Source organism: Haliaeetus leucocephalus, unplaced genomic scaffold (genome assembly GCF_000737465.1).
Source record: "Haliaeetus leucocephalus isolate CR32 unplaced genomic scaffold, Haliaeetus_leucocephalus-4.0 Scaffold184, whole genome shotgun sequence".
NCBI lineage: Eukaryota > Metazoa > Chordata > Aves > Accipitriformes > Accipitridae > Haliaeetus > Haliaeetus leucocephalus.
Window position 1 is genome coordinate 4,082,745 of NW_010972620.1, and position 21,072 is coordinate 4,103,816.

General features: G+C 38.9%; 1 protein-coding gene across 9 annotated transcripts in view; it reads right to left on the reverse strand.

Annotated features, from left to right (window-relative positions):
* Positions 1-1,946: 1,946 nt before the first annotated feature.
* FAM160B1 (family with sequence similarity 160, member B1) overlaps positions 1,947-21,072 on the reverse strand; it is a 35,384-nt gene continuing 16,258 nt past the window's right edge. Inside the window, exons 12-18 of one of the 9 annotated variants that reach the window (XR_774187.1) lie at positions 20,630-20,720; positions 18,755-18,898; positions 14,230-14,370; positions 13,038-13,141; positions 11,489-12,946; positions 8,200-11,129; positions 1,947-3,433 (exon numbers count right to left, since the gene is read on the reverse strand). Coding sequence is in view for 3 of the 9 variants with exons in the window: in XM_010564716.1 (XP_010563018.1) it covers positions 12,841-12,946; positions 13,038-13,141; positions 14,230-14,370; positions 18,755-18,898; positions 20,630-20,720 (586 nt within the window). In the remaining 6 variants the exon portion in view is untranslated. Of the gene's footprint in view, positions 3,434-7,488; positions 12,947-13,037; positions 13,142-14,229; positions 14,371-15,336; positions 15,499-16,042; positions 16,113-18,754; positions 18,899-20,629; positions 20,721-21,072 lie in introns of those variants that run through there. The other 8 variants (XR_774184.1, XR_774185.1, XR_774183.1 and 5 more) reach the window with 8 other exon arrangements.

Here is a 21,072-nt window from a genome sequence, read left to right on the forward strand (position 1 = left end):
TCTTGTTTATGTACGTCTTTCAACAAGAACAAAACATGGTGCCTGGCAGCTAAGGATACAAACTTTTTAAAACCAGCTTTGCCACCAGAAGAACCGTAATGTGAAACTATACCCTTGTTCATCTTTGCAAGCAGTTAATCTATCCTGTCACTTTGAACCTTAATGCCCTTCATTTTACCTTCTCTTATTCACTAAATGTCCTCTTCTCTCTCTACCCACGCTTAAACCCACCGAAACACGTGGGTGGGTGTCAGTCTCTTCTCCCAAGTAAGAAGCGATGGGACAAGAGGAAACGGCCTCCAGTTGCACCAGGGGAGGTTTAGATTGAATATTAGGAAAAATTTCTTCACTGAAAGGGTTGTCAGGCATTGGAACAGGCTGCTCAGGGAAGTGGTGGTGTCACCATCCCTGGAGGTATTTGAAAGACATGTAGATGTGGTGCTCAGGGACGTGTTTTAGTGGTGGGCTTGGCAGTATTAGGCTTATGGTTGGACTCGATGATCTTAAAGGTCTTTTCCAACCTAAATGATTTTATAATTCTATACAAAAAAGCAAAGTGTGTTCTTGCTAGAAAAACATGAGATACTCTGGGTGAAATGACTGATGTTGGGTTTGTAGGAATCTCTCTTTTCCTTTCTTTTTCTTTTTCTTTTCCTTTTTGTGTTCCTTTTCCTCCTCCTTTTCCTTCTTTTTCTTTTTCTTCTTTTTTGTCTTTCTTTTTTTCCTTTTCCTTTTCCTTCTCCTTTCTTACTCTTCATGCCAGGGCTGGCCAGAAACAACAGATTATTTTTTTTTCATGTATCAAGGCAGAATTATTTTGTGCAATCCAGAGAGGCAGAGCGCATGAGACACACAGGTATATACTTATGTATGCATACCAAAATCTGTAACTGACTCTGCTTCTTTAATAAACAGTATACATTCATTTAGTGTAAAATAGGACTCCTGTCAAGCTCCTACCCTACAGCAACTACCAATTGCACTGTCAAAATCACTCTCTGTGGTTCTGAATAGGTTTCTTAATGAAAGAGCAACATTAGCTCTTTAGAACATTTTGTCCCTGAAGGATGCAGCAGCAACAGCCGCTGAATGATTTCTGGCTCAGACATGCTTATAAATGGTAGGAAACATAATGGTTTAAAACATGAGTATCAGCTCCCTGGAAATGCTTTGTAACAGTGATTCAGGGAACCAAGAGACAAATGGATACTAAGAGTGGTACCCACTGATGAGCGCTTTGTTTCCCACATGCACACTGACCCCCTTAAGAATAATCATGGTGTGGGTATGTTGCCACTGAAACAATGTAATAACCGGGGAATCAAATTATTTGGGACCCAATCCAAAGAAAAATATGTTCTGGTAAAATGAAATTTTAATGTCTGCTGGTTGCTGGATTAAATAATGATGGGCATGCAAATGAAATTCTGTGTTTCTATTTTTGCAGTCTGGTCATACTGACTGTCATAGTAGTCATTTTTTATTCTGGTTAAACCTGGAGGCAGTAGCAGAGTAGAATTTGACTTGAGTGAGATGTCTAGATTCAAAGCAAAGAAAAAGAGCTTTTGTTATAAAATGCTTGGACTCAGGTGTTCTTGTTTCTTTAATAGGGATGATGTGGCTGCACTTGGCTAAAGTCTCCAAATTGGGGCTTCGGCACCATTTAAATATTGAAGAATGGTATTTACCAACAGCCTCATGCATAACCCCAGTCTCGGTTCTAGACAGATTTCAAATCAAATGTCACTGTTCTTATGCAGGAAAAACCCGCAAGCAGCTTTGCCACAGCGTGGAGGGTATCAGGATGAAAACCAATAACAAAATAGATGAAATTTTTCATCAGAAGATAGAAGTATCTGTCCCTGCTTTGTCAGAATCTTCTCCCTGGCAGCAGGAGACTGAAGTTTGCCTGGTGTGTTTGATCCTCTTACTTGCCTTTTTTTTTTTTTTGTAGTTCTAAAATGTATTTGTTACTGTTATGCCCCCAAATTTGTTTATAGGCAAAGAGGAAACACACCCTATATATGAAGCCAAGAATTTATTATAAGTATAGTTGAAATCCTTGCAGTCTGTTCCAAGAGTCACTATCAGCCCAGATTTAGTTATTACAGAAAGCAGCAGCTTTTTCTAGGCACAAAAAATTTCAGTGCTAATAATAAACCAGTTAAAATTGCTCTTCCTATGTTCCGCCCCATTTCGTGACGCTATGGCCCCCTTCCCCTGCTCCTCGGGGCACCATGGTCGGTGCTGTCATTGGGGGGGGGGAGGCTGCTACAGCAGGTCATCAGCATCTGGAGTCTTCGCCAGGAGGACTATCATGTTCATGTTGGTAGTTTTGTCTCCGAGATCCACTTGGGTTCATTTTAACACGTTTGCTAACCTGTTTTACACTTTTCCTCTTCCTCCCATTGTTCTGCAGCTCCACATCACATCTGAATTTGCTATGTAGAGCAGCTTTTAAGTATGCTAGACGATATTTCTTGGCTGTCTTTGTTAAACCTAAAACCAGTTTTGTCCAGCTACAGGTCTGCGTTTCTTTAACTGACCATGGGCGAGTTCTTCACTGTGGGGTCTCCAGTGCGAAACCCGTGCCCCATCTCTTTTCGCCCCACGCCAGTATTCCTCTGCTCTAACGCTCTCAAGTCCTCAGCCATCGTACCAGCCCCATGTTTCTCTATACTGCATTATGTTGTTAGAGTGTAGAACTGCAGCGGTACCACTGCAATGATAAGCGAAGTAAAAGAATTTAGCTGTAGCCACCTGGTCAGAAGAAAAACTGCTGTTACAGCTAAATCAAATTAAAACAAAGCTGCAGGCAGGCCAATAAAAGTTCAGACAAAGCAAGCGTGGTGCGCCTCAGCCCTGAGGCCTTGCAAACTCAGCACAAATCCTGTGGCCTTTAACTAGCAATGGCACTACGATGTAACCGGTTTACACGGCTGCATTATTATGCTATTCTTAAGTTTCTCATTTGCTTCCCATCCAACTCAGACACTGCTAATACCCAGCTTCATCACCCAAGGGAGGGAGCTGCAGACAGGGGATCAGCCCAACATCAGGAGTTTGCTGTTCACCTGCCTTAATGAAAAACAACTCATTAAATACTGCATGCTGGATTGGTGCCTCTTTGGCTGTGTTTATAAAATTTCATGGAGCCTCTGGAATAAATGGTACTGAATTAGTATAAAGCTATAAATAGGTTAATCAGGTTGAATATTCAGCTGCTAAAATAGTTGAGTTACACAATTATACTGACCTTGGCTCATGATGGTGCAAGTTTTCTATATTGAATTCCAGTTTCAACCTGGAGAAGATCTTTATCTGGCATCTGGGTCAGCTTGCTCTTGAAGCCCATCTTTTTCCCCTGAAGTAACAAACAACGGGGCCAATGCTGGAGCAATTTCTTAGGGGATTCTGATAATTGTTCATACAGCTGCTGAGCAAAAAAAGTTTCTGTAGAAAACTGAGTCAAGACTAAGAAGTCAAGCCCCTTCCACTAAACAGTTTAATACCTGAAGAGCTGAAAAGATGAATTGCACCTATATAGCTTGTACTTTAAAAAGTTAAATGAAGTCTGTGTATGTAATTCCTCTGTGACAGCTTCCTCTATTAATAGACTAAATCATCCAGCTCTCACATGGAGAAAAAAACATATTTGTCACTCAAACCCACAAACCCAATAAAATTGCTCAAATTACTCAGCATCACCTCAGTGTGTGGGCAGTAAGCAAACTGCTTAAAAATAACTAAACAATTAGCAGAACAATGCACAGTGATCGGGGTAAAAGTAGTATGTTCCTCGAAATGACACCAACCGCTGCATATGCTGGCTAGAATTATTAGCATCACTTTTTTACAGTTCCCACACCCTTGCTTCTTTCTGAAATAAAATGAAATAAACAAATAATGGTTTACAGGGTAAGTATATATACCATAAGCCCAAACTATCCATCATAATGTACTTCCACTTTCTACCCCAGAGGTAAAAGGCAAAAACTTTTCCTGTTATTCATGTTTCTCTTGGACAAAACCAGCCAGAACGCTCCTTGTCAGCATCTCACTTGAGAGACATAAAGTGGAGAGAGTGGTTTTGAAGCTGTGGTACTGTCCCACTGGTTGAACAGATCACATTTAATCATATCAAGGCATTTATCTTTTCACTATTCTGTTTGGTTGATATTTAGAAACAGAAAGGCAACACTATTTTAGAAATTTGGCAATTAGAATCATACTAGTAGATCAAACTGACATTTGGAATTAATTACAAAAGGGGAAAAAAGGGTTTATGCTCACTCTTGATCTTTTAGAACATAAACCTAAGGTTTGATAAATCTAGTTTCCTGCATATTTGCCATCTTGAAAACATCAAGGTTTACTGTGATTTGTTGGTTGATATTAAACCAACTCCTTATTTAATGATCCAAGCTGAGATCATGGCTCCAGAGAAGCAGACATTTAATATATATAGCATGAAACTGCTCGCACAGTTCTGATGCATGTTTTACTCAGTATTACTATTACTTTTTCTAAGTTTCAGCAAAAAGTCAGGGAACAGCAGAACTCTAAGCTGTTAATGTAAGGTCTTATTTACCAACAGCAAAGCTGTCTCTGGCATATGGCTATGAGAGGGTAATACTTCAGTTATCACTGGCTTAAATGTGTATCTTAACATGAGCCTGACAAGTTTTTGCCTATGTAAGCAAGGCCAAGCGATTTGGGTGACTGAATTTTGATCCCAAATTCTTCAGGCTTCAGTTCCTTAGGAATTTGTGTTTGATTATTTGAAGAAAGAAGCACCATCAAAACAACAAAATTTTGAGCAACCAGATATATGAAATATATGAAGTATACATTTCATACATATAGGAAAAATGATTCTCCTGTCCTTGGCTTATGCTTTACTTCTGTGGTAATGCTGTAAGATCCCCTCTAAGGGTTACAAACTATTGCACTTCCCTTGGTCCGAGACACCAGTTGTCCCACACCTGCCTGAGCAGATGCTGGTCCACGGTCCCTGCGCTGAGCTGGTATCAAACACGGCTGTTGGCGAGTTCAGAACTGTTGCCAGGTCAGTACTTGTGCAGATGTGTTCTTTAAATCACTCCTTTAATGTCTGTCTTTTAAACATGACCAAGCTATGCAGTTTTCTTCAGGCATCGTAGGAAACTCGTGAACCCAATTTTTTCTTCTCTGATAATGCTCACTCCTGTTTTCCTTCTGAAAAACTTAAAACATTATCAGAAATGCCAAAATGAGTTTGCAAAGCAGGGGGTGAAGACTTTGCATCATTTCTACTGATGGCAAAATTCCCACTGATTTCAGGGTGCTGAGGTTTTCCTTCTTGATCCCCCCAGCCACGTTTGCTATGTAGACAGGATTTCCCTTGCAGATCCTGCAGCTGGACCTGTGTGGACAGAAGCAGCTCTGCTTTTGTCTGTATTGTCCTTAACACTCCCTGCCTGCTGAACTGCACAAACTGCTGACTGCAGAATCCCCAAGGTGAAGGACAAGACGAAAAACATTTTCAGGGATTTGAAAGGGAGGAATTAACAAGGCAGGAGAACGCGAGTCTCAAAAGGCAGGATAAACAATACAAAGATTTCTTTCCTTTATAGGAAGCTGAAAGGAAAATTGTCTGGAAATATGCAGAGCGTTGATGGACATTCTGCTAACAGTAAAAACAGCAGTCTCTGAAAACCTTAGGAAATAAAAATTCATGACCCAAATTAAGAAATACGAACTTGACAGGTGCTTCCTGTGGATGCGGAGATGAGGGAAGTAGAAGTGGGTTTCTCAAGTAAAGGATAATGATGATTCAGAGAACAGGTAATTTGTTTCTTCTCTCCAAGGCAGCTCAGCATGGGGGGATCCCGGCCCCGCTAATCAAGCTGTACCGCCTGCTGCGTGTAATGGGTGCCGCTTCTGCAAAGAGGTTATTATGTAAGCGAGTCGCATTTTGGAAGGCTGAAAATTGCTTTTCTCAGATTGCAGCAACTTTCCTCATTTACAGGAGATGCTCAAGTGGATCAGTCCCCCTCACTGCTTTCTAGCAGAACAAATTCAAGTTATTCAGGAACCGTTAATTAGCTGGGAGTCCGAGAATGTAAATGCATGTTTACTTCATCTCCTCACCAACACAGGCTGTTTCCTCTTGAAAGATTCAATGTTTTGTCCAGTCTGGTGTTGAAAGTGTGAGGTTACAGGCTCCTTCCACTTCTGGTCTAGCAGCATTCACTGCCAGGAAGTTTTCATTGACAATGAGTATCAATTTTCCTCAATGACATTACATCATGCTTAATTGCATTCTGATAAATTAAGCTCCACAATTCCTTCAATCTTGGCTTAAGGCTTTCAAATCTTTTTACTGGGAAGTAATGTTCCTCTAACCCTAAGCCATAATTTAACTATGCTAAACGTAGTTACCTCTGTTGCCCTCCTCTCCTAAATCAGTTTAGTATCTTTCGCTGTTTTCTGCAGAACTTCCTGTAGTCTTGTTATATGTTACTACTCAGCATGACTTATATTTGCAGCTGCTTCACCTCTCCAAACTGGAAACGGGATACTATACACCTTGAAACACAATGCAAATGTCTCATTTCTGCTGTCCTCAGTGCAAATTACTGAAGCAGGTTTATACTTACCATCTAGGGCGCCCTGTGGAGGATACCCTCCCTCTTTTCAACAGTTGTTATTTCAGAGAACTGATCACCTTGGAATATAACAAGGTTCACCTTTTTTGAAAATGAAGGTGCTTAAGAAGAATATGCTTTTCCTCATGTTCCTACAGCCTACCACTGTAACTGGGTCCTTTCTTTCACGTGTTTCCATATTTTTCAGTACGTAAAATGTTTTACCAGAGGGAGGGGACACCACCCAAACCCCTAATGAATTATGATGCTGTAGAGCAGAAAGGCAAAGCCAGCAAGATGCATCTACTTCATTAAAGTTACAAGACACTGACAAAGTTGTCAGTTCGACAGCACTATTCTAGCAGATTTTATACCAGCAGCAGCATTTATTGTAATAACCAGAAGGAATTTAATGAAACATAGTTCAGAATATATATACCATCCTAGCAAGGGCAATTTAAATAGCCTGGTGAGATACCACGTTCCAAGATGCAGCTTTTTATCCTCACAGATCTGACTCCAAAGGCAATGCCAGCAACCGGTCTGAACCTGTAAAATTTAACTTTTCACACTTTCTTTTTTGGCATTCCCAAGAAGCTTATGACACCTGAAAACTTTAATCCACCATATGCTTCACTTGATTCCTAAATTGCTCTTCAGTTCTCTTTCTCATCTTTCAAAGGGAACCTTGGCTGATAAAGGATGCACCAGGAACATATGGGTTTAGGCCAAAAGGGCTCACACAAGTTGTGACAGATTCACTTCTCTGAGCATTAATCCACGTTAATCCAATTGGATCACATACCAAACTAGCAAAATCCCTGAGACTTTGACAGCACCAGTTCTGTTAATATTTAAAGGTTAACAAATTCAGTAGATCCTGCGCTACTTGTATCTACATTGAGATCTTCGACTGAGAAGCTGTAAAATGAGTTAATGAATATGAATTAAGAGACCACACACTGATAATACTCTGGTTTTTTTCCAATAGGATGTAGAGCCCCAAAATCTTGCATCAGAATGCAAGTGCCATAAGATTATCATGCTTCAATAATCCAGTCATTTCAAGGATATCAAAGTAAGAGAAAGATACAAGAAGATATAAAATGTGCAATTTTGATACAACTTCCTCACTGCTTGAAGAAGCAAAGTGTCCCTAAATCTCTAAATGCCTCATGCAGGCACAGCAAATAAATGATCTAGGGTGGGAGATGACAATCTCTGAGACCCAAGAGGATGGGGGAAAGATGCTGAGAGCTGTAAAAAAAGCTGTCAAGTGTATCATCTTGCTGTAGCGCTCTTCTTGTTAAAGATGCAAGAGCACTTGCAGCTGTTAAATACTGAGAAGGAGAAACAGCTTAACATCCAAGTGTAGTCCTCAGAGGGGATCTTACAGAGCAAAGAGATTTTTAAAAAGCAGATGAAAACTCTAAGGACACCAAAACTAGATGAGATACTAAGAAAAAATACCCAACAAATACAATTCTAAAATATATAAAAAAAATATATCTAAACCTATGTATAAAAGCCTTCCTCAAAGGCCGTGAAGGAAGAAATGATGCTTACTCACGTACATGACATTTGTATCCAATTCAATAAACTAATGTTGTGACTGACGCTCTCTGCACTCAAATGCAATAGAAAACCAAGGTCTTGACCACCTGCAGTCTTGAAAGATATTAGAGCTCTCAGGAAGAGCAGACGTTAATCTGTGTTCAGGATGACTCCATCCTGGCCATTTCCCTTAGCTTCCAATTTTCATGGGCAAGAGTATGCTGATTCACTCCGTGCCCTCCACAGTACAGTATGGTACAGTACATACAGGAAACAGGTTTATCCCAGAAGATGCTGCAGTGACAGACTCAAAATAAATGAAAGGACTTCAGGATGTAATAAAAATAAATGAAAGGACTTCAGGATCAAAAGCATGATGTAAAACGTTAAAAAATTTTCTGTCTCAAGGCTATCCATACAAAACCTGTAATGGATTCTGTAATAATAGAAGCAGTTGCTTCGATGAAATTAATTTATTTTGAGAATATCCCTTTTAATCCTCCATGCATTTTTTAGCACAAAAAGTTGGAATTTATCACAACCTCCTTCATAAAACTTAATATTGTACGTCTGGTAATGTGGCTGTTTCAACAATTCCTCACTGGAAATCCCACACTTGCGAAACCTTGGCAAGACTGTCAGTAAGTGACCTACACAAAGTTTAATAGAAAAATTTTACTGAATATCCTCTGTTTAATGTAAACAAGGCAGGAGGCAAAACAAGGAGTATATATTTCATATAGTTACACTATTTTACAGGGCACAGAAAGCACTGAGGATCATGGTTTGAAAACCCTATATGATATGCAGTATCAGACATGGATTTTCCATGTAGCCCCAAGTCTACTACATAATCCTTCGATTTTACCTAGCACTTCGGTTTAGTATTTCTTTTAGCAAGACAAATAGCAACAATAAAATGTCATCTGTGAAATTACACAGCAGGTTATGGTAGAAATTACCATGCATTTATGAAGCCATTCCATGATTACTTGTGCCCTGTAAAATCAAGTGTGACAATCTTTACACTAATAGTAGTGTAAGCAAGCTCGGGATTCTGGTCCTTATATATATATATGTATATATATACATAGGCGATGTACAACCAGACTCAAGCTGTGTATCAAGTCACAGCTTTTATATTGCACAGACAAATACATAGTAAGAACATTACACAGACAGGATCTGAATACCAGGAATATTACAGTCATATGAGAAACTAAGGACAAACTTGTTCTACCAGAGCTAGCACATGGCTTATTACAAAATTTTCTATATCGGAATCTAAATCAAATACATACTATAAATGGAAACAAAGTAAAAAATGTGTCTATTTACACACATGTGCATCAGGATTAATATGTGGTTTGGATCTGCTTTTTGAAATAAAAAATTACTCTAGTATTACCTCTCAAGTATTTCACTCTAATACTAGTGGCCGTATTTTCTAAGGTGATAAGCATTTGCATTTCCCACTGACATGTGGAGGATCTGCATATGCTGTGAACTTCAGGCCATATATTTTCTCAGGTGTCCATCTCTGGGTAATAAATAACCACATACAAACACACGCACACAGAAACAAAATGGGCACCTCAATGACATGCATAGATCGGAAAGGTGAAAACATGGACCTGAACTAACTTCTAACCTTTTTTTTTAAAAAAAAGTGCATGAAAAATATCACCAAAAAATAATTGAGTTCCATCTCTTAAGGAAGATTAAATCACTTTTACAAAAATAAAGGTCATTGTCATCATGTACTGTAATTAAGGGTTTGTAGGCAGCACTCACAAAAGCAGTTTAGGCTAAAGCAACTTCAAGGATTGCTTCACTTCTATCAGGATGGATCCATGTCTTACAAATTTAACAACTAAATAACATTTGGTTTGCAAGAACATCACCTATGTTGCTGGAGACCGAACAATTAGATCCTGAATTTAAGAGTGCTTATAGTTATATCTACTTATTTTCTTCATGGACAAGCTTGAAAGATTTGTGTTTGCAGCTCGGTAGACTGTTTTGCATTAAAATCCAACAGAGGTTGCAGCAGTCCTTCCAGAAGCTGACTGATACAAGTCCTTACAGTGTAATGAGCTCAGGTATCAGTGAAAACAACAACAACAACAACAACAAAAGAGGTGATGTTAATGCTTTCATTTGAGATCAATCATCTCTTGAATGGCTTTATAAATTGTATTTCTTGGAATGCTCTTGCAAGTTTTGTTTAACATTTCTCTCACTTTCATTTATAGTAGTATTATCACTTCCGGTTTCCACTGAAATTGGGACATTAGAAGTATTCTGGAACATACACTTTAAAAAAAATAAATAATGAAAATAGAAGATTTGAGGAGAAAGTAATTAAGCTCAAGCGAAACCAACAAAGACCCAAATGCAGTAAAGCATCAGCATTTGCGCTCAACAGCTTAACTTTGTTCATGTAAAAGACTGTTGTTTAGGAATAAAATTCTTGAAATTAAGCTTATGTTTAACTGCTTTGCTGAATTGGGACCTTATTTATAACAAATGTATGTATTAAACATTGCTCTGCATAGACGTTTACATGTTCTAAACTATGTGTCAGGTATGTTACATTAACGAAGCTTCTAATATGGACTGACTGCAATACATATCACTAAAAATTATTTGCTACTTTCAGGGTATGTTTCTAAAGTACAAAAGTGAAAAGTGTCATTTTTTTAAACTTTATCCTGCTATGCCACTTTGACCTGAAAACACTTTGGGCCTAAATTCAGAAAAAAAAAGGTGAGGAAGTAAAATACACTTCTGTTTGCCAGATAAATGCAGCGCTTTGCACAAAAGCCTCCCAGTATATGGAGCCAATGAATACAGGTTTTTACCTGCCAAAATGTTTCCCCAGTTCCAGAACTGCTCTCTCCAGCTGAACCTGTACTGGAAGCTTTTACAGCAGGACCTTCCTCACTGTTGTGACAAGAATAAATTTAGTCCATTAACTGTGACACTGTTCTAATTAACCTGCTAACTTAAAAGGCCTCTCAACATCCAGGTTGCATAAATATTAAAAAACAAGACCTCAAAGGCATGGATTCAGAGCATAATCTGATTCTAAGTACAGTTACGTAAATCCAGAAAAATTCTAGTGACCAAGTAAATTAGTCCATATTTGTGTACGAGCAATCTCATCTGAAATGGGCATTAGCTGTGCAAATAGGATAGTAGGAAAGACAAACAAAGAAATACAATGTAAACACAAGGAGCTAAACTCTACCTTGCCTGCCTAGGCTATTATGTTCATAGGAGGGGAAAGAGGTACTACACACCTGTGTGGAGAGCAGGACAGGTCTCTCATCCAAGTCACTCAACTCAGTGTGACCTGAACGTTAAAGCACAGCCACCTGAACCTGCCAGTGCATATGTGGCAGTGAGCAGCAGGAACTGTCTCAAAGTGCAGGCTGCCATCGCGCTAGAGAAATAGAAGCAAAGCATGCTGAAGTCTGAATGGCCCTCTGCTTGCAATGCAAATGCCTGCCCTGGCTGATAGTATTCATATTGAAAAAAGATGCACTGAGACACTTCTGCATCCCAGTACTAAGAAAAGCAGGCGTACATTTTGGTCCTATATATGGTATCAACACTTTAACTGAATTGGCATCAGTCAATCTTTTGCTGGCCACTACTGCTATGGTTAGATAAGCAATTAAAAAAACATTTCTAAAAATGACAGAATGTTTATGCTGCCAATTTTCAAGGCACAAAAGATTCTTAAACCAATTCAGGCTAAATTCCAATTTAAAAGAAATTAAAAATACTGTTTCAGCAACAACTACTAATGACCTATAATTAACTTCCCTGTAAAGGTGACATGAGTCAAGCAACTAGAGTTCACATGCAAAAACCTAAAGCAAATCTAGTTACGCAGATGACCTGAAGAGCAATCACTTGGAATGACAGAGACAAACATGCTAAAAACATGTACACTTCAGATATACTTGTTATGGATGTGATGCTGAATCAGGATTGATTCCATTAGTATTGATTTTATACTGATGTATCTCTTGGAGTAATCCATTGGGGAATCAAGCTCAGAGTTGTCTTTAAGATTCACCAAAACAAAAATGATCCCTCATTAATATATCCCACTGTATATGGATTAGTGGATTTTTTTAAGCTCTTCATTCTTAATAATATACATTGCAACTATAGCTGTGATTTCCTTTCATATATCCAACTGAAAAGAAAAAGAATTATGACATGAAAATGTTATAAAATTAATTTGCTTTTTAAAAGTAGTATGGTCAAAAAAAGCAAATTGGCGTATGCGAGCCCCAGAACATACAAAAGACCCAACTCTCTAAACATTGTCATTATAACAGAATAACCAAGGTCTGATGTCTGTGGCTCTTCATGCAGCTTTTGCAGCTCTTCACACAGTGGCTAGAAATGCTCTGTATTGGTTTCTCCCCAAATGCCTTCAATCATATTCTAGGTCCATCTGAATCCCTCTTTCTTGCAATGTCAACTTCTGGTGAAAGTAACTTGTCTTCCAATTCTGCCAAATGTCAACTGACACTTTGCCAGGAGGCACCACCTCTTCTTATCTCAGTGTTGTCAATAGCCTTTTCGACTGAAACAAGCTAGGTGGTTTTACAGCCTGGCTACTCATCAAGGCTGCTTATGGTGTAGATGAGGCATGATACTTCACAAATGCAATTGCTGCCAGCTCTTTGCAGAATTCTTCCAGCACAATCACGCCCTCTAGTAACGTCATGTGGTCAATGCTGAGAAAGAAAAAAAAGCAGCAGGGAATCAGGACTGGCAGGCACAAAAAGCAGCCATGGGTCTTGGAGAATATGCAATATATTTACTCACATGGGCCCTTCCGGCTCCAAGCCCAGCAGGCGTTTTCTGACCAGCAGAAGTTTGGGAGTGAAATCTGGGATGCGTTGGATTCTAACCATGAGGTCCCCAACGACCTGTAAAGCACAATGCCATCAACACAAAAAACTAATACCTTTGCAGAGTGCCTGGCAGCAAGCTTAAATGACAGCCTTCAGTGCCCTGGATGCAGACCCACTTCAGCATCCTCACAGGCTCACAAAACAACATGCAGAGTAGCTGCTCTGCCCCAAAAAAGGGTGAGTGGGCGGAGAAAGTAGAGATACAAAAGGACAGGAACTCTTGAGCCTTACTAGCTGTTGCCATAAATAGTATTACTTATTTTAATTATGCCAACGATTAATTTGTCTTAGTAAATGTTGATGCAGGCAATTGACCATTAAATTCCTGGGTTTAGGGAAAGCACAAGGGGAGAGAGTGAAGATTATATTTTGAAATGGGAAGGGCTTCTGGGAAAAAGGGAGCTAAGCCCTCCGTTAGTACTGGGCAAGCATCATTAATAGGCTCCTGACCAGCTTAATAACAGCTGGTGCGTGGGGTAGGCTAGGGATCTCTGACTGAGAAGACTGCAGTGTGACAGGCACCCAGCCAGCACTTCTAGGATGCAGGTCTGGCAGGAAGAGATGGAACCAGAGAGGGAAAGAAAGAGGACTTTCGATAAATCCAGGACTTCATTGTCAAGAACAGCCTTCATCAGAAAAAAAAGAGGATAAGCAGAGATATTATTGCAGGCACAGGATATTCTGGAGTGTCCTTTGCTTGTGTGTGAATCAAAGCCATCTCTTTCCCATTCAGGTGCAAACCTGTACTCTGCCTGTTCTTACAGCACTACCCGATGTTGCCTGCAAGTGACAATGTGACCTAGTTCACTTTAAAGCAACATCATTGCCAGAGGGGATATTTTGCATCTACACAATGAAACTAAACAAACAAACAATTTTCAAGACTTGCAGAATGAAAATAAATGCTGGGAAATACATTTTCCAATGGTTTTGGTAGAAAATCCAAAATTCTGATTTTCAAATCGAGAGCATAAGTATCTATTTTCAATGAGAAGCCATTTGCCAACTTAAACTACCCAGCAACTACTACCACTAACTACAAAGTTACTAAATATATCACTGCTGTACACCTATATGTAAATATTAACTGTGTGTTTACTCACCCTGACAATAACAGAGAAGAGAGACCTGCATCCAGAAGCTAGGTTTACATAAGGATCCAAAAGGTATTCATGTATATGAGGATGGGGAAACAAGGACAGTTTGGACAACACTGATGTAACTTGTAAATTTACATCATAGGGCTGCAAAAAAAGGAGAACACAGTGCTTAGTTATTTTCATGCTGGCTTCTTTTCATCCAGCCAGTGTTTATTTAACTACTAGAACCTTATATGCAGAGTTATGAATAAATAAAGGTAAAAAGTTAGATTAGAAGACAGGCCCAAAACCTCTGCTTTCCACAACAGAAGAGATGCGAATATGACAGCTAGGTATTAGATGTTATTATCTGTATAATCGCTACAGCCACTTGAAGCCACTTGTTTATTGTAGGAAAGTCCTTCCAGTGAAACATTTCTTCAGCTCAGTAGCTAAACAAATAGCATAGAATCAGCCTAGGTTATACATCTGCCTGCTTCTCCTGGATAACTGTAAAGTGTATGAGCTCAGGAAACTCAGAGACAAATCCATGTTTATGGCTAATATGGTGTTTCTCTTCTACTTTCTTTTTTCTTGGAAAGAACCATTGCAGAAGGCCTGGTCATCTTGTGGCAGCATGTTAAGGGAGACAAGACAGTCCTAGGCTGGGAAAGCAGCATGAAATTCTGAGCTTCTTCTCTACCTCCTTTCTCCAAATCAACCAAATGGGAGAGGCAACACTGTCAGATGCTCTGAGTTGCTAATCAGTCATAAGGAAAAAATAGTACCTAACTTTCTAGGAAACAAACAGTGCCTAGCTTAAAGGATTTTACCATTCCAGTGAGAAACTCATTTCCATAAAACCAAGTATTTTCACCATAGCTTCTTTATGTTCTAAGTACTTTTTTTTCCATCTTTGATTTTCTCATCACAGTGAAAACAAGCTGACATTTTAATTCAGCCCAAAATTTGCAAACCAGTGGAATTTCCTTCCATCTATTCAGTGGTGGAACAGACTACATTGACAAGAGATGGACAGACATTCCCTTGGTACATCCCTATGCCAGTCTGAAGATGTTACCAACACCCAGACGGTATAACTTAACCCTGTTGATTTTACCTGAAGTGGATTACAGGGCCCTCATTCATTTCTTTGACTTATTGGCAGTAACATCTTCAGTGGCATAATCACATCTAGAAGAGGATGATTTCATGGCCTCAAATTATCATCTTTATGCTCTCAAGTTAGCACCCCACTGACGAATCAGAGAACAGATTCTTCTCTTTTCCAGACTGTAAGATTTGGAAGAATTCAGCTTCAGATTAAGACAGATATATTTAGATATGTCTACATGTCTAAGCTCGCATTAGCCTACTCAACAGAGATCTGACACTTGATACACGTGCCTACACACAAACATCTCGTGCCATCTCAGATGCTCAAGAGTATCTGCTGGTCTCTTGACAGTTCCACAGAGGGTGGATCCTGCAAGATCTGTGTTGTAACTGCAAGCTTGTGGAAATATCTTGGGCATCACAAAAATGGCAACGGGTACCTCAGTTCAGGCAACTGAGTAGAGCTTTTAGTCAATACAGTCAAGGAAGCTGAGATGGTGATTCACTTTGCACTAAAAGACACACCTACTTGCTTTTCAGTCTAACGGCTCCAGAGACTACTGGGGCTGTTCTGACAAAATTTCCACTGACTACATGTGGACACCTAACTAATATTTAGGTACCTTATTTCTGAATTCATTACTACGCACTGTTGCATTGCAAAAGGAGTTGCCTTACAGATCTTTTGAAGTGAAAGCATGTATTTCTCCCAGTCAGTGGCAGTTATTTCTGTACTTGATATTCCAGCAACAGATTCATCCCAATCTTCTAACAAATGAAGCTTTCAGACCCTCGACCAGAGATGTTATAGGTAAAAGAGATCACTACATTTTGAGTTATTGTGGAAAAGTTACTCTGGAGACAGAGACACAAATTCCTTCCATAAATCCATTCCACTGCCTACCTAGCTGAACTGTAGAAGGTCTTTAGAGCTGTCTGAGTCAGTCAATTCATTAGGAAGCTTTGAAGCCATGAGCATTATCTGGTGTTCACAAGAAGAGAAAGAGACAAAGTAGTAACACGTGCTGCATTGTTCAGACAGATTGCTGTTGTGATTTGAACTAATTGAGAGCATTAAGGAAAGCTGCTTCTTCACACAGAGCTTTTATTTCTGTCCATGTCAGCAGACTTAGTAAGACAGCCTTACATCAGACAACATCCTAAAAAATTTCTCTGTAACTAAAAAGGTTAAAACCAGCAAAATTTGCAGTTCAGGAAATTCTTACAAAATTCTTAGGAAATGGTCAGTTCCACAGAAATGTATAATATTAACAGGAGGAAGAAGGTACTGTCTAGCAGATGAGGTACTGGATTTGAAAAGCCTTGAAACAAGTTACTTTACTTCTGTGCCTCAGCTGTCTTCTGTCAGAAACTAGGTTAGTGATACCTACCACCTCTGCAAAGTTTTCTGATATCTACTGATAAAAACTGGTAAAAACACAAGAACTACCTATAGTATTGTGACAAAGCAAAAAAGACATTGAACACAATCTGTAAGTAGTACTGTGTCCCCACTAAAGGCTTTTCAACATTTTTCACTTTGTCTGGACATTAGCACCAATTATGTCAAATTTGTCACTGACAGGACCCAGGTTTTGTTGTTTTGGGGTTTGGGTTTTTTTCTATGTGATTTTTGTGTTTCACTATGAATAACCCCTAGGAATTTCAGTTTGTTTTTTAGGGCAGGGTTTTGGTACGATATAATAAGGATTTACCCCTTCTGTCTGACTCAGGCAGTTAATTTTAATTCTTCTGGAGTCAAGAACCATTTTTGACACCACAGATCGTAACACCTTGCTTGACTAACCCAAACGTGTGTCATGCTGACAGGTAGTATATCAACATGGACACTGTGCTTCCATGCCAGATGTTACTTTTGTTGTAATTGTACGTATCTGACGCTCAGGTGTTTCTCAGGGAATATAACTTGGGTTCTTTACTTTCTTAAATTTATTTGTCATTGGTCAGACAAGGCTTTCATATGCATGAGGCTTGTTTTTCCTAAGAGCTGATGATGCCCAGTTTTCTTCATGACTCTAATCTATAACCGTTTCAGCTAGTCAAGTCTGCAGATTGTGTTTACTGGAGGCAAGACCCTGAGAATACACAATACAGCAATAAAAGTATTTGGCTTTCTTTGCTGACTTCTGAATTACAAAAGTTGGTACTCTTAAACTTCTTTCTCCCCTGAATGCTCACAAAGCTGACCTAGAGGCTACTACTGGCTTCCTGACAAGTTTCCTATGCATTTATGTGTTCAAATGGCTCTTGTCCTGCTTATGACCAGGAAAGCTGGCACTACCACAGCTAACTGTTTATTCTGTAGATAGGTCCATGTGCAAAACAGAAAATAATTGTACACAATTCTGAAACTGGTACTACTGCATCTGTAGCAACTCCAGCTGGTATTACAGGGAGGGTAATATTGACTTTCAGGGCTCATTTTCACTGGCAAGAAAAGTTATCTTCTTGATCTAAAGCAGCAACATTGACTTAACTAACTTAACTCCAGAGTTTAGAGAAGGCAAAGAAAGATTAAGTTTTCACACAGGGCAACCTCCTTGTCACCTCCCTGAGCCTTCACTTCACTTCTCCCCAGAAAGACTAGGTCGTGCAGGCTGGCTGAATACAGAAACAAACAGACATCAGGAAAATTCACTTTCTTTAAATTTCTTTGTACTAATCTGGGTCTGACATGTCACATCTTTTCAGAACAAGGAGCCAGTCAGATTATATCTCACTTGTTTGCCCTTGGCACCTATACTTTTATTAGTTGAAAATAATCAAACAGGGAAAAAACCCTACTTTACATTGCAGATGGAAAAGGATACCTTCTAGAAACTTTCCATGCACTGATAACATTTTTTTCTAACTGTGAAAAAATGGGGGAAATGTTAGCAGTGATACACTAAGTTCTTTTCATCTTACACAGTGACACAAACTGCTTCAAGAACACAACTTCAGATTGAAGTTCACACTGAAATGTGGCAGAAGGGAGCTGTACAGTATTTTATTTACTGAAAGATGTACATGCTTTTTAAGTGTAAATACTAGAAAATGAAAACAGAATCAGTGATGCTGGTACTGAAGGATTCCTAAGATACTATCTTACCCTCTTCTTTTACTTAAAGGATATTCTTGTCTTACTCATCAATTTAAATTATATTTCTGGTCAAGAAAACATTTTGTACACAAAAAAAGTGGGTAACAAAGATAGGAGAGTTTTTATTCTCTACTTTTGTTAATTTGAGAATGCTGATCACTATAACATCCCGCAACCTACAGAGACCTGCACCAAGGACATGGGACATTACACAATAATATGATGCTATAACAGACATCTGAGTGATGGGAATCCATGGGACCTTGGAGATGGGCCCTTTAGTAGTGAAGAAAGTATCAGAAATGGAATTCATAACCTGCTTTTCCTTACCTGATCAAGAATCCTGCCCATTCTTTCAAACAGGACTTTCAAGAAGTGTCCTTCAAAAAATGATGCTTCTAAATTGCACTTTTCCAAAGATCTGGGAGATCCAGGCCACTCCCACCGTAAGCAGATGACACAATAATCCCGGAACTAGAAAAAAGTAGTGAGGAAAACAGATTCAAACCTCTATGAAAGCCATTTCTTTGCTTTTAATAGTCCATATGCCTTAAAACCATAATCTGTAGCTACATGAAAAATCTAAGCCTCAAAAGAACAGTCAATCTAAAATAAACATGATCAGTTTCTATGTAGGCACCTCATTTTCTTCTTGACAGTCATGCTATTAGGGTAGTTTCAAAGACACAAGCGGAGAACAGAGCTTCCAAAAAGCAGCCAGGGCCAAAACACAAAGCAAAGCCAACACTACACATCCTGATCAGGGTTCTTCAAAGCAGGAATTGCATTCATATACATTCTTGTTGTCAGTACATTACCACACATTCACTGTATTATGTGTAGCTTATCTTCCTATCCAATCTACATTGCTCCCTAATTCCCAGTACAGGAAAGACACATGTATATGCAGGAGATACAACTGAAAAAAGTACTTCAGGGCTTTCTCTTCCCTCTCTTTGTTTCCTGTCACCAGTAACAGTCTTTCTCAACCTCTGCCTCTGCCTCTGACTTGCTGTGGGCTGCCTGATGTCTCACTTTCAAGGAACTATACCTTGAAAGGAGTGAAGGTTATAGCAGTGAAAAAAAGGAACACTGCAATAAACAGAAGCAAAAGACAGACAAAACAGACTCAGAAATTCTTCACTGCGTGTAGCTTACCTACTTGTGTAGGCTTCCAGGAATAGAAATATGGAAGCAGAACAGCTATTCGGATGTAATAACAGCAATAGGCAGGGCTATTCTTAGGGGGGAAATATTTTAAGAGTAGCCGTATCATTGTCAGGAAGTGACAGAAACCAATTCTGTTCTCTTAATAACTCTCACAATACTCTTTTTCCCAAGGCATGAAAGAAATACAAAGATGATATGTGTTTTCGGGCATCCAAGAATAGAACATAGGGGAATTTTACATCAACCTTTGTTTCCTCAGTATCTATTTTCCATTCCCTTTCTTTTCAGGATAGACTACAGATAAAACAATATAATAAATACAGAAATCCAAGCTTCCCATCTTAAACTGCTGATATCATAATTCAGAGGTTATGGAATTTTTGAAGTACCTACTAAATATAGCTCTCTCAGCTACTCTACTCCTTTGCATAAATTTCTCTATTCTAGAAGATGCACAGGGCTTCAATAAGAAAGCTGCAAATGATCAGTGATTGTCCTCTGACCAAGGAAACTTTAGATTATGTTTGTACAAACAAGTCTCATATTTATTTCAAAACAGTAAATCATAAAGCTTACCCTACCTACCAAAACTCCCAACTTCAAACCTGAATGCCTTAGGCCACACGTTCCCTATGATGAGCCTTTATTTTTAAAGTCCCAGATTGCGTAACTCCTATGCAGCATTTTAATTTCCCTTTAGTCCTTTCAAACAGCTTGGCAGGCAATTCTCCAAGAGAATGCAGATAAATGCAAAAGCAAATTAAGAATCTATCTGCAGTTCGGATCTTCTCTCAGTGTGTTTGTTGTATGAATATTAATGCATTTAATGTCATCCATTATTCCCACTAGAGTAATACAAGGTGGATTCACCATCAAAAGATCTCCAAAGGTAAGTTTTCATTAGAAAATATAAATTTAATTTTCCCATTTTCCATTACCAAAAGATGCATTTAGTAGAACTATTTATAGAACCATTTGTATATTCTCATAAGCAATTCAAATTCTCAAGGACTAAGGAAGACTTCACTGACTTACTTGTCTGTGGGCATCTCTGAGGTAAGTATCATAACCTGTACCCTCCACATGGTATGATGACTTAGCTTCATCAGGTACAAGACAGAGAAAACTAAAGAGAAAAGAAGTACATTAATGAATATCTATAATCCACAGAGCACCAGATCAATACTTTCTCATCGTCTGTAACAGTGTACACTATACTGAATTGTCTGGCCAATTAATTCACAGATTCTACCATAACTTTATGTGAAGAACTAAGAATACAAAATCTATTTAAGCACACCTATTCTAACTACTGTTCATAATAGCAAGATATATACTTCAGAACTTTTGTATCTAGCACTAGAGGTAAAAAACTCAGTGGAAGCATTTTCTGACAATTAGCAGACAGACTGGAGATGAAAAGGTATAGTCATAACCAGGTCAAGCATTTGCTAAAGGTCAAACTCCATCTTACTAGA